This window comes from Idiotropiscis lumnitzeri, chromosome 13, assembly GCF_059441095.1.
Source record: "Idiotropiscis lumnitzeri isolate Australia: NSW breed Sydney's pygmy pipehorse chromosome 13, RoL_Ilum_1.0, whole genome shotgun sequence".
Lineage (NCBI taxonomy): Eukaryota > Metazoa > Chordata > Actinopteri > Syngnathiformes > Syngnathidae > Idiotropiscis > Idiotropiscis lumnitzeri.
Genome location: NC_142403.1, coordinates 15,190,605 through 15,213,947, shown reverse-complemented (window position 1 = coordinate 15,213,947; position 23,343 = coordinate 15,190,605). Strand labels below are relative to the sequence as shown.

The 23,343-nt window shown below is 40.9% G+C and overlaps 1 protein-coding gene across 4 annotated transcripts in view; it reads left to right on the top strand.

Annotated features, from left to right (window-relative positions):
- The window catches only part of lpp (LIM domain containing preferred translocation partner in lipoma), a 98,576-nt gene that overhangs the window by 31,040 nt on the left and 44,193 nt on the right, over positions 1-23,343 (top strand). For all 4 annotated transcript variants that reach the window (XM_088314074.1, XM_088314076.1, XM_088314075.1 and 1 more), the window contains 3 exons: positions 4,995-5,182; positions 13,823-13,932; positions 15,642-15,764. In XM_088314074.1, coding sequence (XP_088170200.1) covers positions 4,999-5,182; positions 13,823-13,932; positions 15,642-15,764 — 417 coding nt within the window. In that variant the 5' untranslated portion in view covers positions 4,995-4,998. The remainder of the gene's footprint in view (positions 1-4,994; positions 5,183-13,822; positions 13,933-15,641; positions 15,765-23,343) is intronic.

Here is a 23,343-nt window from a genome sequence, read left to right as displayed (position 1 = left end):
CCGCTCGCCTGGCTGAGCGGCCCCCCGCGATTGTTGCGTCACCCAGCGTAAGTGCTAATCCCGGTCACCACCGCCCCCCCCCCGACCCACAAGCTCGTTGAGGCGGTACGACGATAGTGTCTGTTTTAAGTGATGTTTTGATCGGTGCCTAGCCGAGCGAGCTAACTCTACTCCCAGGACAGAAACAAGTTTTTTTGGGGGTAAGGGGGGTGTTTTCATCGGGATGACAGCAGCCCGTCTAGGCGGCATCTTACAACATCCCACGAAAGGAGTCTGGCTGGCAGTTTCACGTTTCTTTCTTGAAGACTTGCTAGAAAGCACGTCATGCCCAAAAGAAAAATGTTTGACAGTGTACCAGATCGTCTCTGTTTGATGGCTTCCATGGCGGCCATGAAAAATTAATGCGGCAGAGAAACACCTGCAGCGAGTTCCTCAACGACAAGCAGGAGGAAAAACGGAGGGAGTCGGTGGTTAAAATGTGGCGGCGAGGCAAATCGGAGTGAAATTGTGGCCTTTTTGTTACTTCATTCTGATGTGGCAGTCAATTTCTTTTTGTTAAATCAGTCGACTGACTGGCGTCGTCTGCAACTGAAATAAATTGATTGATTGGGGGTTCATGGTGTCTGCTAGCAAAATGGAGTGCTGGTTAAAATAAAAATGTTTTTTGTCACATTAACATGGTCAGGAATAACAATGAGGCATGTTGATGACTTGATATAAACGTTGAAATGCATCGCAAATTGTTTACTGTGCTTGTTCTGTCATTTCAGTGTCGCTACTAAATGGTTTTAAAAACACGGTCAGCAGCATTAGTCTTCAGCAATCATCATCCTGACTTCTTGATGTAGAAATATCTATCTATACCGCGAACACAAAAGGTCCTGCCAGCCAAATCTAAACCACTCTAGAGCGCTACCACTAATGCTCACCTGATGCTGTGAACGATCCAAAAGAAAATTGTGGTCCACCGTGTCAAACGCTGCAGTTAGCTCTAACAAGACACACAAAGTCTCCAGTGTCATTTGCCTGGAGGACATCATTCAAAACTCATATCAGGGCCTGTGCTATGCAATTTCTTGAAACCTGACTGGAAAACCTCCATGAGATTGTTTTCATCCTAGAGATATCTTAACTGCATGTGCACCACCTAGTGATTCGTGCAGACATGGTCAGTCGTGTTAGTTGTCAGTAACAATGATGAATTCAACTACGCTACAAAATTGGTTTCTTGCGCTGCTTTTTCATACCAGTGTCTCGTTTTGGAAACACGTTCAGCAGCATTAGTCGGGAGTAATGTTAACGACTTGCTGCACAAGTCACTACATATTTTTTTTCCCTGTACTGGTTTTGTCACCTGAGTGTTACTAGTGGCAACACGGTCAGCAGCGTTAGTTGTGACAACCGGGCAATGTTTAGAATTTCATATAGAAGTCAACAGCACTACAAATACTGTATCTTAGGCTTATCATCTCATTGTCATTAGTGTCAACATGTATGTAATTGTGAGTCTTGGCGTGTAGTCACCAAGCATCCACGCCATCCACGCTCACGTGCTTCATCTTTTAATGTAATCTTCCTCGGACATGCCTCCATTAGTGCGGCTCCAGATAAGGCAACTTTTAATGAGTCTGACCTCTAAAAGTGGAACGCCACGTAGCCTCGTGCTAACTAACAGGAATCACGGGTTAGAGAAATGTTCCGTCAAAGCAGAGGATTGTTTAATACAACGTTGTGTTGCGTGATTGCTCAGAAAAGCAACCGTGAAATTGTTGTTAATCGTTGCCAGTATGACACGTACGCATCTGGCAAACCTTATACCTCTCGTGATGGAGATTGACACCGATTGCCATTCCTAATAGTTTTTAGCCGTTTCTAGTTGAAACTTGGGTCAGCGATATGGGAGGGAGAGAGGGAGAGAGGGAGAGAGGGAGAGAGGGAGGGAGGGAGGGAGAGAGGGAGAGAGGGAGAGAGGGAGAGGAGGGAGAGAGAGAGAGAGAGGGGAGAGAGAGAGAGAGAGAGAGAGAGAGAGAGAGAGAGAGAGAGAGAGAGAGAGAGAGAGAGAGAGAGAGAGAGAGAGAGAGAGGAGAGAGGAGAGAGAGAGAGAGAGAGAGAGAGAGGAGAGAGAGAGAGAGAGAGAGAGAGAGAGGGAGAGAGGGAGAGAGGGAGAGAGGGAGAGAGGGAGAGAGGGAGAGAGAGAGAGAGAGAGAGAGAGAGAGAGAGAGAGAGAGAGAGAGAGAGAGAGAGAGAGAAGAGAGAGAGAGAGAGAGAGAGAGAGGAGAGAGAGAGAGAGAGAGAGAGAGAGAGAGAGAGAGAGAGATTTATTTTTTTATTATTATATTATTATTGCAACTTTTGTTATTGGGATTTTTCTGGAATTTGCTTACTTAACCTGAACCAACGAGTTTTAAACAATACCCCTCCTCCATCCCAGTCTTAACTATATCAGTTTCCACAGAAAGAATTTACCGTTTTCCACATTGCCAAAATTCCCATTTTTCTGGTTTCCCACGAAAAGATAAAAAGCAATATGTCCCATTTCATCATTACATTTCGCCTCTTTGCCATCACTTGTAAATTAATGCACATTTTCATTCCTTTTTGTGTGGATTTTTTTTTTCATAGTTTTTTTGTTTAAGCTACCGCTAAGTTCCACTAAGCTCCATTTGCTATTCTATGGCCATCATCACATCATTTGTTAGCTTTCTGGCGCCGACAGATGTTTGGAACGCTGGCATGCCCAATGCGCACGTTAGCACCCGGTAAGCACAAAACGACGACACGCTGCGATTGTACACGTCGCGATCAAAGCGCGGCGGCGTGTATTGTATGCCGTGCGCGGCGCGTTGAATGTGTCGCACGCCTCAGATCATTTTCCTTTTTCTTTGCTCGTCTTTTTTATTTATTTATTTATTTATTTTTTTGTGAAAGGACAGGTGGGTGTGAGACATCCCGCGTTAAAATATCAAACGCGAGGAGCCGGGTTTTCAGCTGATATTAAAAGATGATTGTGCGTGGGCCCCATCCAAAAGAATGTAAACCTCCCGAATCAGTCGCAGCCGGGATAAGAAAACAGCACAACAAACAAGAAAGAAAGGGAATGAGGATGAGGAGGACGGCAGAAATGTTATCATATAAATAGTTGAAATAGTTTGCGATTTGTGGTTAAAAAGGCTTCTTGTTCTCGACGCTTGTTTTACTTCGTTGCTGTTTTGCTGGGACAAATCTCAACACACTGTTTACCGACTTGTCGAACAATTCCACCGCTACAAAACGTCATCCCCATCATCTTGAGTCTGAAACCTTAAATTTGTGTTTTTTTTAAATAAATGTAGTGAAAGTCTACACACCCCTGTTCAAATGCTCGATTTTTGTGATTTGAAGATAAATCATCATTTCCAAAAACTTTTTTCCCTTCCATTCATGCAACCGATAACCTGTACAGCACAGATGCTTTTTTTTTTTTTTTTCTTTTAGAAAGGGAATGTGGAACAAAAGATGGAAATAATGTGGTTGTGCAAGTGTGCTCACCTTTTCATGACTGGGAATGTTCTGAATTAACCAGTCACATTCAAACTCATTAACTGGGAGTCAGTCACCATTTTAAGTGCTCATGATTCACCTCAAATTTCAGAGTTCAAAGTTCATATGTTCCTATTGTTTTTTTGTTTTTTTTTTCCTCCGTACTTTTGTGCTTACTTTGCATTGCTTTCGTTATCTTGTTAATTACTGAGCGACTGTTACGTATTTATCGTTACCATCTTGGGATGTGACTGTTGTAGCTTTGCAGCCAGTTCTTAAAGGATGAATTAGAAACAGGGAATTTTGAGAAGAACGTCAAAACGCCGACCAGCACCAGCGGTTACAGCAGCATTGCAACACTTTTCAATCTGTTTTTATTTCATTATTTTTACTGTTGTTGTTGTTGTTGTGTTGAGTGTGCTTTTGTCTTTCATCTGATTTTTGGGCTTTGTAGCTCAAGAAAAAGAGCAACAAAAGGTTTGCCACTTCACAGTCGTCTTGATAGTTTTCGTGTTCCAGGCTTTTGGACACATTAAAAGGTGTCAAGATCACAGGATCACTTCTTGCTTCTGCTTGTCTTCGCCACTGACTCAATAGTTAAAAAGTTCACTTAGGTTTCACGCATTCCTAATTACTGGGAGGGGTGGGGTGGGGTGGGGAGAGTTCATAGCGGTGGAAAAAAACTCAAAATATTCTTATGTTGGCTTGCAGGATACTTCCTGTTTCAGTTATTCACTTAATATATTTTTTTTCAAAACATATGACTTTATTGTTGTAGCTTTACGGTTTTCACATCTTTTTTTCTTCAAGATAAACAAGCAGATATTATATTTTATATATATTATTATTTTTATTTTTTTATTATTATTATATATTATATAATATATTTCTTTTCTCTAAAATGTTGATTTTTATTTTATTGTATTCAGATTTATTCAAACCTTTTCTTAAAAAGAAAATCTGGAAGAACTATTTTTCTCAGATATTTGTAAGTCTCATGAGAATGTGACTTTTTTTTTTCAAAAAGCTTCATTCTTGTAAAAACATAACTTTTTCGAGAAATATTTTTTTCAGGACTTTTTCCTCAAAAACATATTTATATTTTTTCCTCATACATACAACTGTTTTTCTTGAACACACAGCTTTATTGAAACTGTTTTATTTATTCGTATTAATTTTCTAATGTGATTGTCAATTTTTCTCAGTTTATCTTGTTTGTTTTTCTCCCTCAACGTATGATTTTTATCCTCAAAATGACATAACTTTTTTTTTTCCCCCCTTAAAACTATGCTACTATTCTTCTTAGTCATGTAACTTGCTTATAAGATTTTCTTTTTAGTCTGTTAAAAATACACCAACATTTCCCAAAGTGCAGCTCTCGCCGACTCCGTTGTCTTCATGGGCTCGCCGCCGACTGGGCGAGCCACTGTATTGTGCCGGAGTGGTTGATTTTCTTTTATTGTCTGCTCTTCCAGAATCATGTGGAACGTAGGCAACAGTGGCGACGGTGGTCAGGTGGCCGCGAGGATGGAGACCACGCCGTCGCCGGGCAGCGCCAGCATCTCTGTGTCTCAGCAGCAAGCGCCCAAAAAGTTTGCGCCTGTGGTGGCGCCCAAGCCCAAGTTCAACCCGTACAAGCATGCCACTGAACCGGATCCCGCAGGTAAACGCAACTTCGAAATTTGGAAAGAACAATGGGTTGGATTGGTGCCTTTGACACAGGGAACCGCGAATCGTATTCCAATCACGATATAGACACTTAACGAGACGTGCCCCTAAACTGCTAAATCTCTCTGACCGCAGTGCCATCTTTCCATCAACAGAGGGCGCTATAATACGCAGTGAACATTTAATGAGTGGTTGCGAAAGAGTGTAGTGTATTTTTTTGGCCTGGAAATGTCTGTGCGGTTGGCGTACATTGGTGCCAGCAAGAAAATTTATCGGCGACCATTTTTTGGTGATCGGCATGCTCGACTTGCCCCCAGCCCGAGTTGTTGATCATTTTGGCTCAAAGCAGACAACTCGGAGTACCCTGAAAGTTAGACAAAAATAATCCAGGCAATTCTTTTTACTGGCATTCACAAAATTCTGATGCATGGAATATTCTAATCGATCCTTGTCTGAAATTGAACGGGAAATGAGCAATTTTGTTTTGTTGCAACCTTTTTGGTGAAAATTCCATGGGTGTAAATTAGGGGTAAAAAATGTTTGCCCCCAAACATGGAAAAAGTCTCAAGGGCCCATGTTGTGAATTGTTACTGGCAGTCAGGCATATTGAGTCAAATTGAAAGTTAAATTAATTGGTGTGAAAAAGGGGTGGTGAGGCCCATTCATTGCCACGCTCAGCTTTAATTTACACATCTAGAACTCCACTTAATCCACTTGGATACACAAGAAGCTCTTCACCTGCGATCACATTTCCGCTCATGCTAATGCGAGAATCGCGCAGTTGCACAATCGCTTCAGACAGGCTAATGTGAAAAACAGGGCTTAGTACAATATTAGTCCCCGTGACACAGGCGGATCCATAAAGGACACTCCGGATGGCGATTAAGAGCGCTCGCCGCTTAAAGCAGCCTATTAGGATTCCTTGTTGAGCGAGCAGCCTCTTGAAGCTAATTGCTCAATAAAGAGAGTGGAAGCGTTGCGATTAAGGAGCTCTTCCCGCTGCTTCTTCTCTCAATTAGCGCTCGCAGGTTCAAAGCTTGCTGACGTCAAAATGGACGCCGCCGCTGGCCTGAAAAAAAAAAATATAACAGACGCATGACGTCTTGTTCCAGTATGTCACGTTGAAGAGTGACAGCGACAAATGCTAATGTCACACGAATTAGAGTATTATTACACATTGTTTGCCACCATGTTTTCTTCAATTTCGTGTTCATTTTAAGGTCTGGTGCAACTAAAAGTGGATAAAGTGACTAACTGACAAGAAAAAAAAAAAAAAACAGTTTTGTTTTTTTGGTTTTGTTTTTTTTTTTATGTGAAAAAAACCTTTGGAAAACGTCTCAACCAGCTTTTAAATTCTATTCTTGTGAGCTGTTTCTGTTCCAAACAAACGGTTGTCTCTTAATATTTCCCCTGGCACTCACGTTGATGATACTGGTGAACTGTACATGTGATTAGATCAGGCGTGGGCAAACTACGGCCCGGGGGCCACATGTGGCCCGTTAAACGTTTTAATCCGGCCCGCTGAACTTAAAAAAAATTAAATGAATAAACCTTGTTGATGTTTTATTTTCTAAATACTGTGGTTTTTTTTCAAAGACATATATTTTGTTGTAATGCTTCTGTTCACTTTCATTTAAAATGAAATGTATTATTTTTTCTCCGTTGAGGTGAAGTCACCAAAACACGCCATCCATCTGCTCCTGGTCCCTCTGTCACATTTTAGAACCCATTGTGGCCCGCCAATCAAAAAGTTTGCCCTCCCCGAGTTTAGATGGACAGCAAATTCATCAGCAAATGTACAATTATTCTTTTATAAAATGACAAGTAATTTATTTATTTATTTTTTAAAATCTTAAATCCCGTCGTAGCAATCCTCTCTGGGCAGACGACACAAGTGCTGAAAACACGTTTCATTCCTCTTTTGTGTTCATATTTTCTGCATATCCCTGTGAAACTGTAAAAGTGTCTTCATGAGGAAGAGCAGCTGATCTGCATGGCATCAATCTATAGCGACAAGTTAAACCCTCAAATCTGTTGTAAGTCATCTTGAGTCGTCGTCTGGCTCGCGCTTCCCTTCCCGCTGGGAATCGGCACAAGTTCTCCGCGAAAAAGATTTGGAGGCAGCGGACCCCGCTAATGGCCTCAATGAAGCCGCCCCCCTCCCTTTGGAGGCACAAAGGCGAGACAAAGGCGGCTGTGAGGCACGTTGCCAAATTGACTTGTCTCTTAATTTCTATGCTAATCCTCATTTTTACATCAGAAAATTGATAAAAAAAAAATAAATACATAGGAGGGATTAATGCGCTCATAAAGACGTCTTATCTTTTTGACAAGCGTCTGCAGATGCATACATGTGCTGTCACTTTTCATGTTCGTGTCTATGTACTAACATTGATCTGATAAATACATTGATGAACCCTAAATATGTTGCATTTCCTCATCGTTGGCGAAGACTTACTCACACGTACAGAGTCAGTCTGACAAGCTCACGAACAAGCCTGAAAAAGTAGCACCTTGCACGATGCTACAAGAGAAAAAGACCCTCAAGTATAAAATAATGAAACAGGTAATTTGATCAGCACAAAAATCTGAAGATGCACAAAGTGAGTGTGCGACGACGTGACTGCGATGTGATACCCAAAAAGAAAAACCGAAAGAGGCACCAGAGTGAAAGCGTGCCGAAGCGTTATTGCAGTGCGCTGCAAACAAAAAAAGTCCGACTAAAGACTGAGTCAAAGCTTGACAGCGATGTTTATCTGTCTTAATTTACCGTTGTCGTTATATAATGTGTTGTATAAAGAAATGGTGAAAAGATTAAAAAAAAAAAACTGCCCTTAATTTCACATCATTTTATACAATACGATTTTGTAACGTGTAAAAAAAAAAAAAATGACCACAAAAAAAGGAATTAGCTTGTTTGTACCCATCCTCAGCACTAAAAAACAATGTCATGCCAAATAAAGAGCAAGTATTTTATCAGTTTCCGGCCCACAAGACGGAACCAATTTTCCAAGCAAGGAGAATGAGCTGCCTTGTTTTGCAAGCCCCCCCCACTTTATTTATTTCTTTATTTTCATTTTTATAGCGCACATTATTATACTTAAGGGATCTGTTTTAGTCTGGAGAGGCGGAAAAAAAAAAGAAAATAAATAAATAAATTGAAAAGAAAAATCCAAGCGAGGAGTGGAGCTCTTAATTAGCGAGATGCGTACAGAAAAAGTAGACAGATTCATGACATTTTAGTCCTCTCAAGTGCAGACGAAGCCGCAGGATTTTGGGGTACTTTGGAGATGTGAAAAAAAAAACAGGAAAACCCTGACAAAAAAAAGGAGAGAATCCCCTCCGGATGAGTAATTGAGATGGGGAACAATAGGTGGATTATTTTATTGTAGCACGGGGGGAAAAAAAAAACGCTGGCAGAAAAGGTGAACGCTTTTCAACGAGCAGCCAGACTCCTTATCGGAACATTTGAAACGGGTTGAAACAAATGACGGCTATGAAATGTTTGCTATGCATGTTGACTGTGCCCGTGTGTGTTTGTGTGTGTGCACGTGCATGGGTGTGTGTCTCCAGAGAGAGAATGTGTCACAACATGAAGCAGACCGCTGTCATGCTGAGAAGGTGCAGTGAAATTAGATACTTCGTGTTACTTAAATATTTAACCAATAAAAGCTTTTATTATTATTATTATTTTTTTTTTTTTTTTTTATATAAGTCATGATTTTCATGTCTCCCAGATGTTGCCAAGTGAAACTGGCTTTGCAGTCCGACTGTTCAAAGTGGTGTAGTTAGTTTTCTTATTTTTAGTGCCCCCCTGTGTTGTGACTGGTTGGTTCTTGACGTGTCTTAATGTATCCGTTGCTATGCAGTTGCTATGGTCCTTTATTATGTCATATAGGCCTGATGTCTTAGAGTTTTTCAGATCATTGTCCTTACGTCAAGCTTTCTTTGACTGAGACGTCAGCTTTCTTCCATGTCTTCCGAATGCAGACCTTCACTCTCTTTACTTTGTATTTTCCTAGATAAAGACTTTTACTTTTCAACTAACGTGTCATGTCTGTGTTTGGGTCCAAATCCTGCTCCACGCGTAACACCCTGGAAATGTCCGCCAACCTGAACTGGTTGCCTTCCAATCAATCGTAGGGTACACACAAGCGAACAACCACTCGTGCTCGCAGTTGCACCTATTCAGAATCAGAGAGAGACAATTTATAGCCTACTATGCATGTTTGAGAGAATGTGGGACGAAACCGGAATACCCGGAGAAAATCCACACATGCATGGGGAGAACTTGCAAACTCGACACAGGAAGGTCGGAGCTGGAATCGAACCCTGCGCCTCTGAATTGTGAGGTGGACTAGTTGACCAGTCAGCTACCCTCCCTACCAAATTTTCAGTGAAACTGGCGCTGAGGTCAGCACATTCCCCAAATTCCATGGGGCGCTACTGCAAGTGACTGCCTCAAACCAAAATGGCTGCCTTCTTGTGTTTTGGTGGGCCATGGCTTCTTGAGACATTTCTTGTGGGTCAAGTCATAGACATGCTTACCAAATTTCTTGTTTGTGAAACCAACCGGAGTTGGTTTTCTTATTTTTTAGTGAGCCCTGTATGAGCCAAAAATGGCCGCTTAGAAGCAAAATGGCACACTTCCTGAGGTTTTTCGCCCATTAAGTCATTTACTGCCATTGACGGCTAGAGACGTCAAAGATGCTTTTTTTTTTTTTTTTTTAAATTCGGCTGGTAGTGAATGACTTAACAAATCCTTTTTTTTGTGGGTGGGCGCATGATAAACAAATTTCATGTTGTGAAGTGAAATCGACTTCATGGGCTTCATGTTTATAATTCATTTATGACAATTTTCCCTCTGGTAGGTCGCTCAACAATGCTACACTCCTTGGAACCCTGAATCCTCATTTTTGTTTCGTTTTCAGCTTCACTTTTACTACTATACTTTAGCTCTCCTGTGAACTGATTGTCATCAGATGGCATTGCAGGGCTTGAAAATTGCAGTCGCAAAGCAAAGAAACATCAAGGGCTTGTGGTAATACACACAAAATGAAGCACGTATTGATGTGTAAGCCACCAGGCCTGAATGAGCGGTCTCCACGGTGCTGCCGAGACCGCTCGCTGCTGGACTTCCTGTCAATCCTCCCGGCGAGGCACGCCAGGGACCGCGACTAAACAGTCTCTCGTCAACCTTGCCTCGGAGCAGGAAAGAAAAAGCGCTTATGCAAACGCTTAGCGACACTGAAAGAGTCCACAATTAGTTCGTTTACTCGCAACTTATAGCAAGTTTGATAAGAAAAAGAGCTCGTCAGATGTTTTTTTTTTTTTTAAACTTTTTTTTACATTTTTTTTCAAGTTTTTTTTTTTTATTATTTTTTTTTAATCGGCTTTGCTGATCAGCGCCGCGGCATCATGTGGCAAAAAGGGCCACTTCCTATCAACAAATCCGTTTAGCTTGGGGGGGTGCGAATTGTTTGGAGAAATAAAAAAACGGCCTTGTGACGCCTCATTCTTTGTCACATGGATGTTTGTGAACAATAAAAATCTGTTTTGGGCTTTTTTTTTTATTTAAAGGGTTCTGATTTTGAAAAATAAATTAGGATATTTTTTAATAACCTGTAAAGCGGCTTTAACTTTTTTGGTACAGGAACACTTCCAAGACATTTTCAGTCCTGATGCCAATTGAATTAAACAACCATGCATATGTATACCTCAATGGCAAAGAAATTTGGGATAAAAAAAAAAAAAGAGAAAAATGACGTGATTGAAATAGCAGAGTAAAGTCAAATCCCTAAGAAATATATATATATATATATATATATATATATATACATATATAATATGTAAATTAAACCCGAATAATGCAGTAAAATGATAACCTAACTGGCAAAGTTTGATTGAAAGTTTTACACGACAAAAAACTTGGCGGCTGCCAGCACGACGCTCTCAATTCCCGCAATGTCGTGAGCGCAGAAAACGTCACGACATGTGTCCAATTAGGACCACGCCGCATTATCTGTCTGCTAAATTAATTTGCCAGTCTGCCTCGGATAAGCGACACCGACGACATCAATTAAGACGTAATGAAATTCGTCAAAGTCTCGGAATTGGCACCAGTTCCCGTTCATGTCCGCCTCATGTACGATGATCCCGCCGTCTTAAGTCTTGGTTTAATTTGGCCGCGGAACTCCTTATCCCGTCTGAAACATGTGGCCCCCGCTGCAATCCTTTTGGATTAGCGCCGATTTAAGGAGTGCAAATTTGGCTCCTTTCCCTCGCCCTCCAAAAACACATTTTACATTTGTAATCTTAAAAAAAAAAAAAAATCCTTACATCCAGATTATCAGACTACGACTTCTTCGTTAGGCAAATTGCTACAATTATGTGTGTCAATCCACCGAATTCTCCTGACTTTCAACATCCGAGACTACAGACTTTGGACCCCCACCCCTCTCTCTATTGATCATTTAGTAGTTTTTGTGTTATTTGCTAATATGCCAGGTGATTCTCGTCATAACTGGAAGGAGAAATGATTATATTCGTAATATACTTTAAATCAAGGGTGGGCAAACTTTTTGATTGGCGGGCCACAATGGGTTCTAAAATTTGACAGAGGGGCCGGCCGGACCAGGAGCAGATGGATGGAGTGTTTTGGTAATCTCATCTCATTGGAAAAAAAATTATTAATTTTAAATGAAAGTGAACAAAAGCATTACAACAATATAAATGTCTTTGAAAAACACACAGTATTTAAAAAATAAAACATTAACCAGGTTTATTCATTTAATTTTTTTCAAGTTCGTCGGGCCGGATTAAAACGTTTAACGGGCCACATGTGGCCCCCGGGCCGTAGTTTGCGCACGCCTGCTTTAAATGTACATTTACCACAAATGGATCCTGTGTGGCGAAATGTTAAGTGCGGATTGTTTTTTTATTTTGTTGTGGAATATTTCTCTTCATTATTTATGCATTCCTATTTTGTCAAATAACTGAAGTTAATGCTTGACATCAGCTGATGAGCCAAAACGAGTCAGCGGCCTGTCGCGTGTCTGCTGTTTTGTCACTCGCCACAATTTTAGCCTTGTATTTTTTTTCTGGGAGGCCTCCAAACACGACACAATGGAGCTTTTTGTCTCCCGTACGCGCTGTATAAAATCTCAATCAAAATGAGGCAGGACGCAGGTGCTGATCCATTTTTGCAGGGCAATATTTGCTTTTGTGAGTAATCGACCTTCAGTGGGGACCACGTGGGGGGATCATGCGGACGTTGCCTATTTATGAGAGGAGATCAGGAGCTTTGATTTTGCCATTTTCTCATTGAAAAATGACTCTTTTGACATTATTCACTCATTTATCAGAATGGTTGGGGCACTGCGACCAAAACGCTTTTTATAGCTTTGACTCCAATTCCCAATTGTATTACATGTAAAAAAGCTTATTGAACTAAGGTCTAGCAAGATGTGAAAACAGCAATGTCCCCCAACAGCTTTACAGTCACTCGTGTCTGCAAATTTGGTTTAATTATGTAGTTTTGGTTGGGCTGCACAATGTATCCCAAAAATGTGATCATCGCAAAATGGCATGTGCAATATTGCGTATTCCAAAGATCTGCAGTAAATGATTAGTTTCATATGCAATTGTGATGCTTTTGTCTGAGCTTGGCCAGATGCAACCTTGAATGCGTATTGTCAGCCAATAGGAGAAAAGAGTCAGGTTATTTATTTATTTATTGATTGATTGATTTATTTGCTTATTTATTTATCTATTTATCTATCTTTTTATCTATTTATTTATTTATTTAAAAAAACTTGCTTATTTTGCCGCATGAAAAAATCCCTTTCTTTTGTTGTATAACAAAAATGTCATTTCTTTAGGTAAATATCACAATAAAATTGATATTGCAATATTCTGTGCACATATTGCATGTTTTTCCTATGTCGTCCAGCTCTAATTCTTAAATATTTTAGAGATGTTTTTTTTTTTTTTTTTCTTATCTAAATACATGAACTATTTGGTCAATTTCCTTCTTTCACGACAGAGAAGCTCACTCATTTTACAGTGATGGAAGACTATCAGACAGTGATCCAATGACAGGTTTTTCTGATATTAAGAAAATAAGCCCAAGATAAACTATTTGATACATTTTAATTAGCGGTAGTATTAATCGTTCTTCGCAGAGGATAAATAATATATCCATGTGAGTATTGCTCCCTGCTTTGCTTGTATGTGTTGGGCTCGGATACTTAAAGGTTTAGAACGACTGCAAAGTCAATGGTAGTTTCCTCAGCCCATTTCTGAATTTTTCCATTCCATGCTAGCATTAAGCTAGTGCTCTTTTGTGAGTATGTGGTTTGGCTAAATAGTGGCTACTTTGTTTTTTGTTTAGTTTTACAGTTAACTTCAAATTGATTTCGCAAGAAGCATCTTGAAGCGAGCACACTCTGCCTCATTCTTATAAAACTTTTTGCCGAACTGCACATAGCAGAATAAACATCTGACTCTTTTCAGCACTTACTTTCTCAATTTTTTTCCCAACAATATTAGGTGGAACTACACATTTTATAATGTAGAATTAATCCTTTGATGAAATGAAGTGTAACCTCTTAGTTTTTTTTCTTTCCCTCTCTAGCGGACTACCCTCCTCCTCCTCCGCCGCCCGCCGCTGATCCGATCCGCCTGCCGCCGTCGTCGGCTGCTTCCTTCCCGCCGCCTCCGCCCGCCAACTCGTACGACTATCAGGTGAGAAACGCTCGCTTGCCGCTTTTTTCTTCTCTCCTTTCCCCCCCCTTCTCATTTCTGTCCGAAGTGTCGGCGAGGAGTAGCAGAATGCCGCAAGCGTGCCGCGCTCCCGAGTTCACGCGGCGAGGTCCGGCCCAAGCATGAGGCTGTTCGTCCGCGCTGACTCGCAGCCAAGCGTGGATGCTTTGCAGCTCGGCTCCATGCCCGCAGCTATGAGCCTGAACTCCAGGACCCCCCCCCCCACACACACATGCACAAACACACACACACACATGCAAGCAAACAAACTTTCTCTGCTCTTAAGACTGAAGGCTGACACCTGTTGGTGAAGCTTGGTCATGACTGCCGTGTTGGGGGAACCTGTGGATCAACAAGGAGAGCACAAAAAAAAATCCAAAACAAAAGACAACTATCTATTGGGACCTGAGAGTAAACAAGATTTAAAAAAAGAAGGCAGCAACACCTGTTGGTGACACTTGTGATGAAGAGAGTACAAAATCAATAAGAAGACGAAAATGACAACAACATCAGATTGAACCCGGGGGATGGCAAGGAGGAAAGAGCGCAAAAAGCAAGCCCAAATGACAACAAATGCCTGCGCCTGTTTGTCGAAGCTGCTGACAAACAAGGAGAAGAGAAAGAACTAAAAACGAAAAAGGCAGACAAAATAACAACAAGAACTGAAATCTGGGGATCAGGAAGGCGAAGAGCGTACAAAGCAACCCGTTTGGAGGGAAACAATGAGAGAAGAGAGCACAAAAAGCAAGAACAACAGACAACTAACTGTTGTAGGGCGAGCTGGCGTCAAACAAAATGGGGCGACAAGAACATCACTTTTTGCACCCTGGCGATAAGCGAGGAGAAAAGAAGATTGCAAAAAGTAATTAGAAAAGATGAAAAATATTGTTATTGGGGAAAGTGAGGGTAAGTCCGATGACAAAAAGCCGATGGGACACCTGTTGGAACCTGGGAGCAATAAAAGACGGCAACACGTCGCTTTACGTGCTTGACATTCCGCTGTGATGAGTAACGAGGAGTGCAAAATAATCCACAATGAGTGTTTGATGATTTGATGCGCTGCTTCACAAAGCTTTGCTTGTGCGCTGCCATGTTACGCAATCTCCTGTGGAGCGGTGCATTCGATTCCATTCCATTCCTTCATTCATTTCATTTTTGTCCAGCCAACAGCTCTGACTGATTAATGCAGACTTGAATCATCGCTCGATCATGTCTGCATAGCAACTTTTTTTTTTTTTTTAAGAGGGAAGTGTTAGCCTAACAGTATAGCAGCCTTAGTATTATTCGAACATTTTCAGAAAACGTGAAAAAAATGCAAATGTAGTTTTTTTTTTTCTTAAATTTTTTTTTTTGGGAACCGCTTTTCAGAACCACATCAGTGCTGGTTCTACGACGCTGTCCGAGCGCCGCCGTGTCGCCACTGTTTTCTGATTGGCTGACGGCGATACAGCTAGGAACTCCCCATTTCCTGGTTTTAGATGAGCTGCCTGCTGGCTGTCGCCACAGTCATAAAAATACAGTATATACAATAAATTCACGTCTTACGCAGCCTGCTAGCTAACATCCAAACAGACAACATTGTGCAACCTCAGCAAAAAATGCTTTGTTTATTGGAGTCCCTCACGCCGTACAAAATCGAATGTGCCCTTGCTACGTTTCGTTGACGTTTCTCTGATGTTTGTTTGTTGCAGACGAGAGGACCCGAGAAGACTCTGGAGGAGCGACGCTCCAGCTTGGATGCCGAGATCGACTCTCTCACCAGCATCTTGGCCGACCTGCAGAGCAGTTCTCCATACAAGCCGCGAAACACTCAGGTAACGCGAGCACCCTATTTAGCCAGCAAATGGGATTTGAAATTAAATTAAGCAGCCCAGCAAATATTTTGTGAGCACACCTGCCAAATTTAATTTGATTTCAAAAAACAAATTATTTTTAAGAAGCAAACAATAAAATAGCAGAAAGGTTGCGACTTTGCATCGTTGACGCTGAATGCCCCACATGCACGACGGCTATGCTAATGTCAGAAGTACGCACATTTTTTGTTTTGGCCCATACATTTTTTTTTTCACTCTCTGGTACTGCATTTCAGCAAAGCCTTACGCGCTTTATCCTTGGACACCATTCCTAGAAAAAAAAAAAAAAAGTATAGTATTCCTCCTTTAAAAAAAAACTCCAGCCCGAACGAGGCCTCATTTTGTTTGGCAATATCAACTAAATGTGCCTCGACCTACATAAACGAGTTGATTTTTAAGGATATTAAAAGAAAGTCAATGCCTTGGGCACAAAACCAAATCGTTTCAATCAATGTAGGACAGGCACGTGATTTATATGTATTAAAAAAAAAAGTTGTTGTAGCCTATGGCGCATTTAGTGTTATTGTGCACTGAATGAGGCATACAGAGAGTTCCTCTTGTATATTTGTACACGTATACAAAGTGACAACAAGGTTAACATACACGGACATGAATAATTGATTGGCTGTTCATTTAGCTCCCATTGAACTCTGTGGCCTCAACGTAGAGCGTGTGTGTGTGTGTGTGTGAAAACACAAGTAGTTTAGTTGCAGCCAACGTTTCAGGAATACAGACTTATCTGGGCATATTTCTTAATAGTTTTTATTCATTTAATTCATAGTGGCTTCCGAGTAGCTGGGGAAAGAGTCGTCTGGGCTTCCCTACTAAATGTGCTGCCCCTGTGACCCGAACCCGGATAAGCTGAAGATGGATAGATGGATAAAAATAGAAAATTAATAAAAAAAATTAAAAAAAAAAACTGCTCCAATTAATACAACCTAAATCAGTCAATCTATTATATTTTATCATTGGAAGTAAAATAAAATAAAACTGAAAAAGGTAAAAAAAATATATATATTTTAATAACAAAAAAAAAATTGTATGTGGTAAAATGTGATTGTGGCAAGGTGCCGTAAAAACTTGAAAAGGACAACCTGAACGTGCTTGAAAAGCGCTTGAATCTGACCTTTGAAAAACGGGTTTGCAGCCAAAGCTTTATGCAATGCATGGTGGAACTTGACAAGCACATGTATGTAGGCTAGCCTCTTTCTTGCTTACATACAGCTCGTCCTTTTTTTTTTTTTTTTTTTTTTTTTTTTTTTTTTTTTTTGTAAATAAAATATAGTATAAATGCATAGCTTAGTCGGGAGAAAACATGTGCTATCGCGTATTAGCCAAGGCGACCTGAAAGCTTTTGTCAACACGCCGTAAAAAATTGATAGGCACCTGTCCGGTATCGAGCGCGGGTTAGCGCCTGTGAAGCCGAATGTATGGGCGACCTGCTGCTTTTTACCTGACGTGGTTTTTATATATATATATCTATATATATATATATATATATATAGATATATATATATATATATAAAAACGTTATTTACTGATTTTGTTTTATTTTTAGCTAGTGGAGACCAGTAAAAAAAAAAAAACAATAAAAAAATTGGCTCGCCACGTCAATTGTGAGCGAGAGAAACAACAACAGGTTGGAAGTCGTTCAAGTTTAGGCACCTCACGCTCGAACAGATTTATTTTAATTTGTTTCATTTTTTGAATGCGATTATAAATTTGAAGATTCTGGTTTTCTAACAACATTAAAATAAAGATTTTCATTCGTATTTAAATTGCTTTGTGAAATAGCCCTTTTTAATTGAAGTTGACTTCAGTCGCCGCACGCAATAAATTGATGGCGGAACACAGTAGCATTTTTGTTTAATTTAAGTTTGACTTAAAATGAAAAAATATTTGGAGGACTCAAATTGACTATAATTTTTTAAAGGAAGCTTTTTTTAATTTTTTTATCCAGAGTTCTACTGTCCTTGCAAGTGGCGACTTGTTCCTTCCACGCCGTGATTCTAAAGCTCTGCCGTAACCGAATCAGTGTAACGAGTAACGACTGGATGATTTACGGGCAATTAGGGAGCCGGCCGCTCAAAATCAATCGCTCGACCTGCACGCTCCGGCGGGAACAATCGCTCCCTGAGTGTTAATAGTTGGAAAAAGTTGCAAAAAGGCAGCTTGATGTCGCCGTCTTGCTGCCACCAAGTGGGACGGTTCAGATCGGCTAAGGCAGGCGTGGGCAAACTACGGCCCAGTTGGTCAGGATTTCAAAGGACTGTATCCCCAAGTGTTTATGGTTTCAAGTTAGGATTTAAAATTAGGAATTGGGTTTCTACCAAGTCTTAATTTTTTAAGATGGGTTTCCAATATTGGGTTAGGGTTTCAAATGAGATTTTTTGACAGGATTAGACAGTTTCTGTGAATGTGTAACATTGCAACCTTTTTAAATAAAGATTTCTTAAAGGGGTTGTGGTTTCAACCTGGGTTAGCGGTTCAAATTTCGGTTACAACGCGTTTTGTTTAAAAAAAAAAAAAAGATTGAAATGAAGGTTTCAAAATGGGGTTCTAAAATAAATCAGGATTAGGGTTTCTCCAAAAGGCTTGTCTTCACATGCAGCCTGGGTTAGGATTACAATTTGAAAACGACCCTGGTTTGAGACGCTAATCCTGTTTTGGAAACCGCTTGCCCTCAGTGAGCCTCAATTTGAGACGGATATTTTGGTTGAATGTCGTTTTCCATTTAGCACCTCTACCGATTTGCACACCGCTGTGCTGAGAGAGCAAGTGTATGATGCGATGAAATCTACCTACTCTGGTGTTTAGTAAGTACACGAGGACAAACCCGACAGTGCGGCTTTTCTCCTTCCCTCTAAATGTTTCCCTCCGAGAGTTTTGCTGCTCGCTTGTCCGAGCTCATCATCTCTGTTTTGGTGAGTTAACAAGGAGGCGAGCGCTAGTGTCAAAATAGACTACTCATCAACCCGTTGCGTTAGCGCCACCGCCGCTACGCTACACCACAACTACGCTGACCTCCTGCTCGCGTGTCCACGCTGACCGCTGGTGATTTTTATTCTTTTTTTTTTTTCTCGAAATCAAAGACTCACTTGATGCTTCTTTGGTTTGGTTACTGGAGGTCACTGTTAACCTCATTTAAAAAAAAAAAAAAGCTCACTGAAAATACTCCCCAAAGTGCGAAAAAGACATCATGTGGTATCTTCACTTCCAAGTACCTTGACTTATTTTTTTTTCTGTTACGAGCAGTCCATTTTTTCACCTTGTGTGGAACGGGACAAATACAAAATGAAAACACTCGCAAGGAGCTGCCCAAACACTCTCGCACAGACTAATCAGATCCTGATGTCACTCACTTGGCCACGCTCCTTGAATTTTATTATTGTCGCTGTGTTTAAATAACAACAAATTTTGAAACAATGGTTAATGAAAATACTTTTTCAATTTTTTTTCAAAGAACAAATTGATTCAAAAGTATTCTCCGATTTTATTTTCAGAAACAAAACATGAACAGTAAAGAAAAGATCAGTTTTACTTGATATAGTTTTGTATTTAATTGTCCAATTAACTGATAAATTATAAAAAAGGAATAAATATAAAAATAAATTTAAATGAATTGAATTTATTTTAATCAAAGAACACATTTAATTTCAAATATTTTTGGTTTATATAATAATGAATATATATGTATAGTTTAAAAATGGTCTATTTGTTAAAAAAATTAATTCACACAAATTTTCACATTTTTATGATATCTGATAAAGTATTATTAAATGGCACAAATAATTTATAATAGAAATAAAGGATGAAGTAAAAGAAATTATCCAACCATCAACCATCGATCAGTTTCAGAGGCTGACCAAAAGAAACAAACAAAATATTGCTATTTGTGTGCTTCTGTTTTTCAAGGGCTGAAATCACAGTCTGGATGAAACTGTCCTGAAATTACTTGGCGCAGAACGAGGCTGAGGGCGAGCTAATCAGCCCATGTCGTCATTATCAACTTTCGCGCCATGAAATCAAAGCTGTGTTCTTCCCCCCCCCCCCACGTACAAAACTATCTCATCGGGTGGTCTGAATCTTTCATTAACGCGCCAGTCAGCCAGCCGCGTGTTTCTTTCCGCCTGTTTAGCGACATACACGCTTGTAAAAGTTACCGTCGACCCGATTGTTTTGGACTAAGTGCTCTCCCGTGTTTGTTCATATTTAAGTTTGAAAATGAAGTGGAGCTGTTTGACATAAGTTCTAAGCTGAAGGCTCATAACGGTAAAATGTATTTGAGGTGAGGACCATGAGTTTTTCCTGGCTCGAATTGAGGCTGAGGTGGTGACCATTCAAAGGCCGTTTCATACTGCACTTGGTTTTCTGCTTTTGGACAACAGCGACCCACGGAAAGCTTGCCCATATTTGGAAGAGCTTGCGTAACGACCAACCAGGACGTAACAGGGCGGCTTTTCCCACTGTTAGAATTTTGAAATCACTCAGCCAGACCATCTAGTTGAACATTTTTTTAACAGAAGGGAGCATCACAGCATAGGCCCATCTTTTGGACAATGTTGCACTGTGTGTTGCTAAGTGCAGTGCGAAAAGGCCTTAAGATAATCAACAAAAAGTTGATTACATTTTTTTTTTAAGTTTTCGTGTGTTCCAATCAACCAACTGTGGCTATAAGAGCCACAGGGTTTGAATGTAGGGTTTCAAACCTAAGTTTCCAATTAGGGTCTCAAATTAGGGTGTCAAACCAGAGTTGGTCATGATTTAGGGTTTTAAGGATAAGGGTGTCTAATGAACAAGCGATATACACGATTACGGTGTCAAGTGAGGATTACAAAACAGATTTGGGGTTAAAAATTGTTTTTTTTTTAATCATTTCAAATATATATTTTTAGGGCATTATTAAGGTTTTAAATAAACATTTCAAGACAAGATAATGGTTTCAAGTCAGGGTTTCCGTATTGGGTTTGACGTTAGGGTATCAAACTTGGGTCGCGTTTCATATTTAGACTTTCAAGCCAGAGTTAGGGTTTTGAGTAAGGGTTCAAACTTTGGGTAAGGGTTTCAAATTAGGAAGTCAGGGTCACAAAATAGGGTCCCAAGTCTTAGTTAGGGTTTGAAATTGCTGTACCAAGATGGATTGAAAGTCCCAAATTAAAAATTTTAACCCTGGATTACAATTTCATGTTAGGTTTTTAGGGCGGGGATAAGGTTTCGAATGAACGTTTTTTTTAGACCAAGTATAAATGACTAAATCAAGACAGGGTACCGCTTCCAAGATGGGGTTTCATATTTGGTTTGAAGATAGGGTTTCAACTCAAGCCTAGGGTCGGGTTTCAAATTACGCTTTGCAAATGATGTTTTTTTCAAACCAGGGTTACAGTTTAAACTTGAGATTTTGGGTTTAAAGTTAGGGTAAGGGTATCAAACCCGTGTCAGGAATTTAACTTGATCTAACATGATGATTTTACTGACTCCAGTTTGTGTGCCCGTGGAGCGATGTGAGAGTGAGCATCCAGACGGTGGATCACGTTGCCGTGTTGTGACATCCCGCGACGGAAGACGCTTTGATGGACGCGCCGTGACGCCGGGCCCCCCTCGGGGCATCTCGCCGAAGCCATCCAGCATCTCGCCGCCATTTCCAGTACTCGGCTTCTGTCAGCGCGTCACGCTCCCGACATGACATTAGCTCTACATCGGGCCTTTTGACCCCAAGTATAAATATAGCGTGTAAGGTAGCTGAGCGGATGGTGATCGTGATGCACAAAGACAACTGGACTTCTTCTTTGTGTGCTCACTTACGCTTCAGTGCGCTTGACCGACTTGCCGTTTTGGATGGTGATACTCAGCGTCGGCTGTCGGCCAATCAGAGGACGGCGGGGGTGTTACGCTCGGCGCAGCTCGCTAAAAATCCTGATTTGGGAGTAGCGAACGAGTGCTGATGCTATAGCTGACTATTTCCTTTTGCCTGTTGTGTTCTCATTTTTAATTATACAACATTATGAGAGATCCTCACGAACTTCAGCAAAAAATGGCCCTAGCGTCAGCTTGTAACTGGAAATCTGCTTCCTCTAGTCCATGTTTTGTGTGGCGCACACCTTGTCGCCAATGCTAACTGGCGGGCAGATCTTGATTGAGTATTTCCCTCCAGCTGGGGTCTTGACAACTGGGGATGTTGTGACATCTTGCATGAAGGAACAGTCCAAAAAAAAAATAGTCCGTATTACTCACAGTGTCAATGTCATCAAAGTGTGTGTTTGTGCGTCATAATTTACAGTGACAGCAGTTGACGTTGAGCCCGTTAGCGTTGTTTCTAGGACTTGATTTTTTGTTTTTTGTTTTGTTTTTCCACGCCATAAAGAGTCAGGTTAGCGGCTGCGACCCTTCTTTGTCATTGGCTCGGCCTGTGTGTCAAAGACAAAAAAGACGGTGACTAACAAACGTTGACGGAACAATGCGGCGTGCGCCCCGCACCTCCGTCACCTCCGGGGCTAAGCGACGCTAGCCCGCAGTGGGCCGCCGCTGTCAAAACTCTGAACCTGCTGCTGGATTGACCTTCCAGTCGACACCCGCCACTGGCTTGCGTGGCGTCGTGCAAACAATCAAAGGCAAAATACAAAATGGTACACCAAGTGAGGACATTGCCGCCATTATGCTGCTGCAACAGTCACATGGTCCACTCAAGTCAAACATTTATTTCAAATTTTTCTCACCTGTGTTGAATTGTTGACTCCAGGTGACGCAATAGCTGCATCCACGCAGATGTGGAGCATTTTCACATCTGGAAAATTCTCCTGTGCCTCAATAATGGCTCATTCCCGTCAAATGTGCGTTTTTACCGCCAACATTTACAGTATAAAGTGTGAACCGCTTCACGCCCGTGTTGCCGGGTAGACTCCATGCAACACGGCGATGCATTTTCGGTGAACACAATAAGCCAACCCTCAGCCCTGCGCTCTGAATTTGCAGCAACTTTTCCGACAAGTTGAGTGTGAAATTTGTCAGCGAGTCTCCAGAAAGCCTTTTCGACACGTGAGGGAAAGATTAGGAGCCACTCCAGCAGCCTTTGGGGGCTGTTTGCTAAAAACTGTTAACTTTGCATTTCAAATCACCAGGGTGGAGGATTCGTCTCTCTTTTTTTTTTTTAAGCTTTAGGAAAAGCCCCAGAGGAAGGGAGCTCTGCATCTTTTTTTTTTTTTTTTTTTTTGATGCATCACAAAACTTTGTTCTTTATTCACACAATGCACGGATGCTTTTCACTTTTGGCTTCAATTGTCCATCCAAGCGTTAGCCGTTGAAGCTTTGTCTAAACAGTGTGGTGCCTGGGAGGCCGGTCTCTTCATATCAAGACCGAACAGCTGAAAGTTGTGTCCAAAGAAAAAGCAAAATTGTTGTGGACGACCATGTTCATGTTTCGTGCAGCTATGAAATCCCATCGAGTACAAGATTTAAAAAATATTTTATAATTTTGTATAATATCATTTTAATTTTGTCTGTTCTTTTTGTAGTTTTCACAAGTTTCAATTGGCCATAAGTGGCC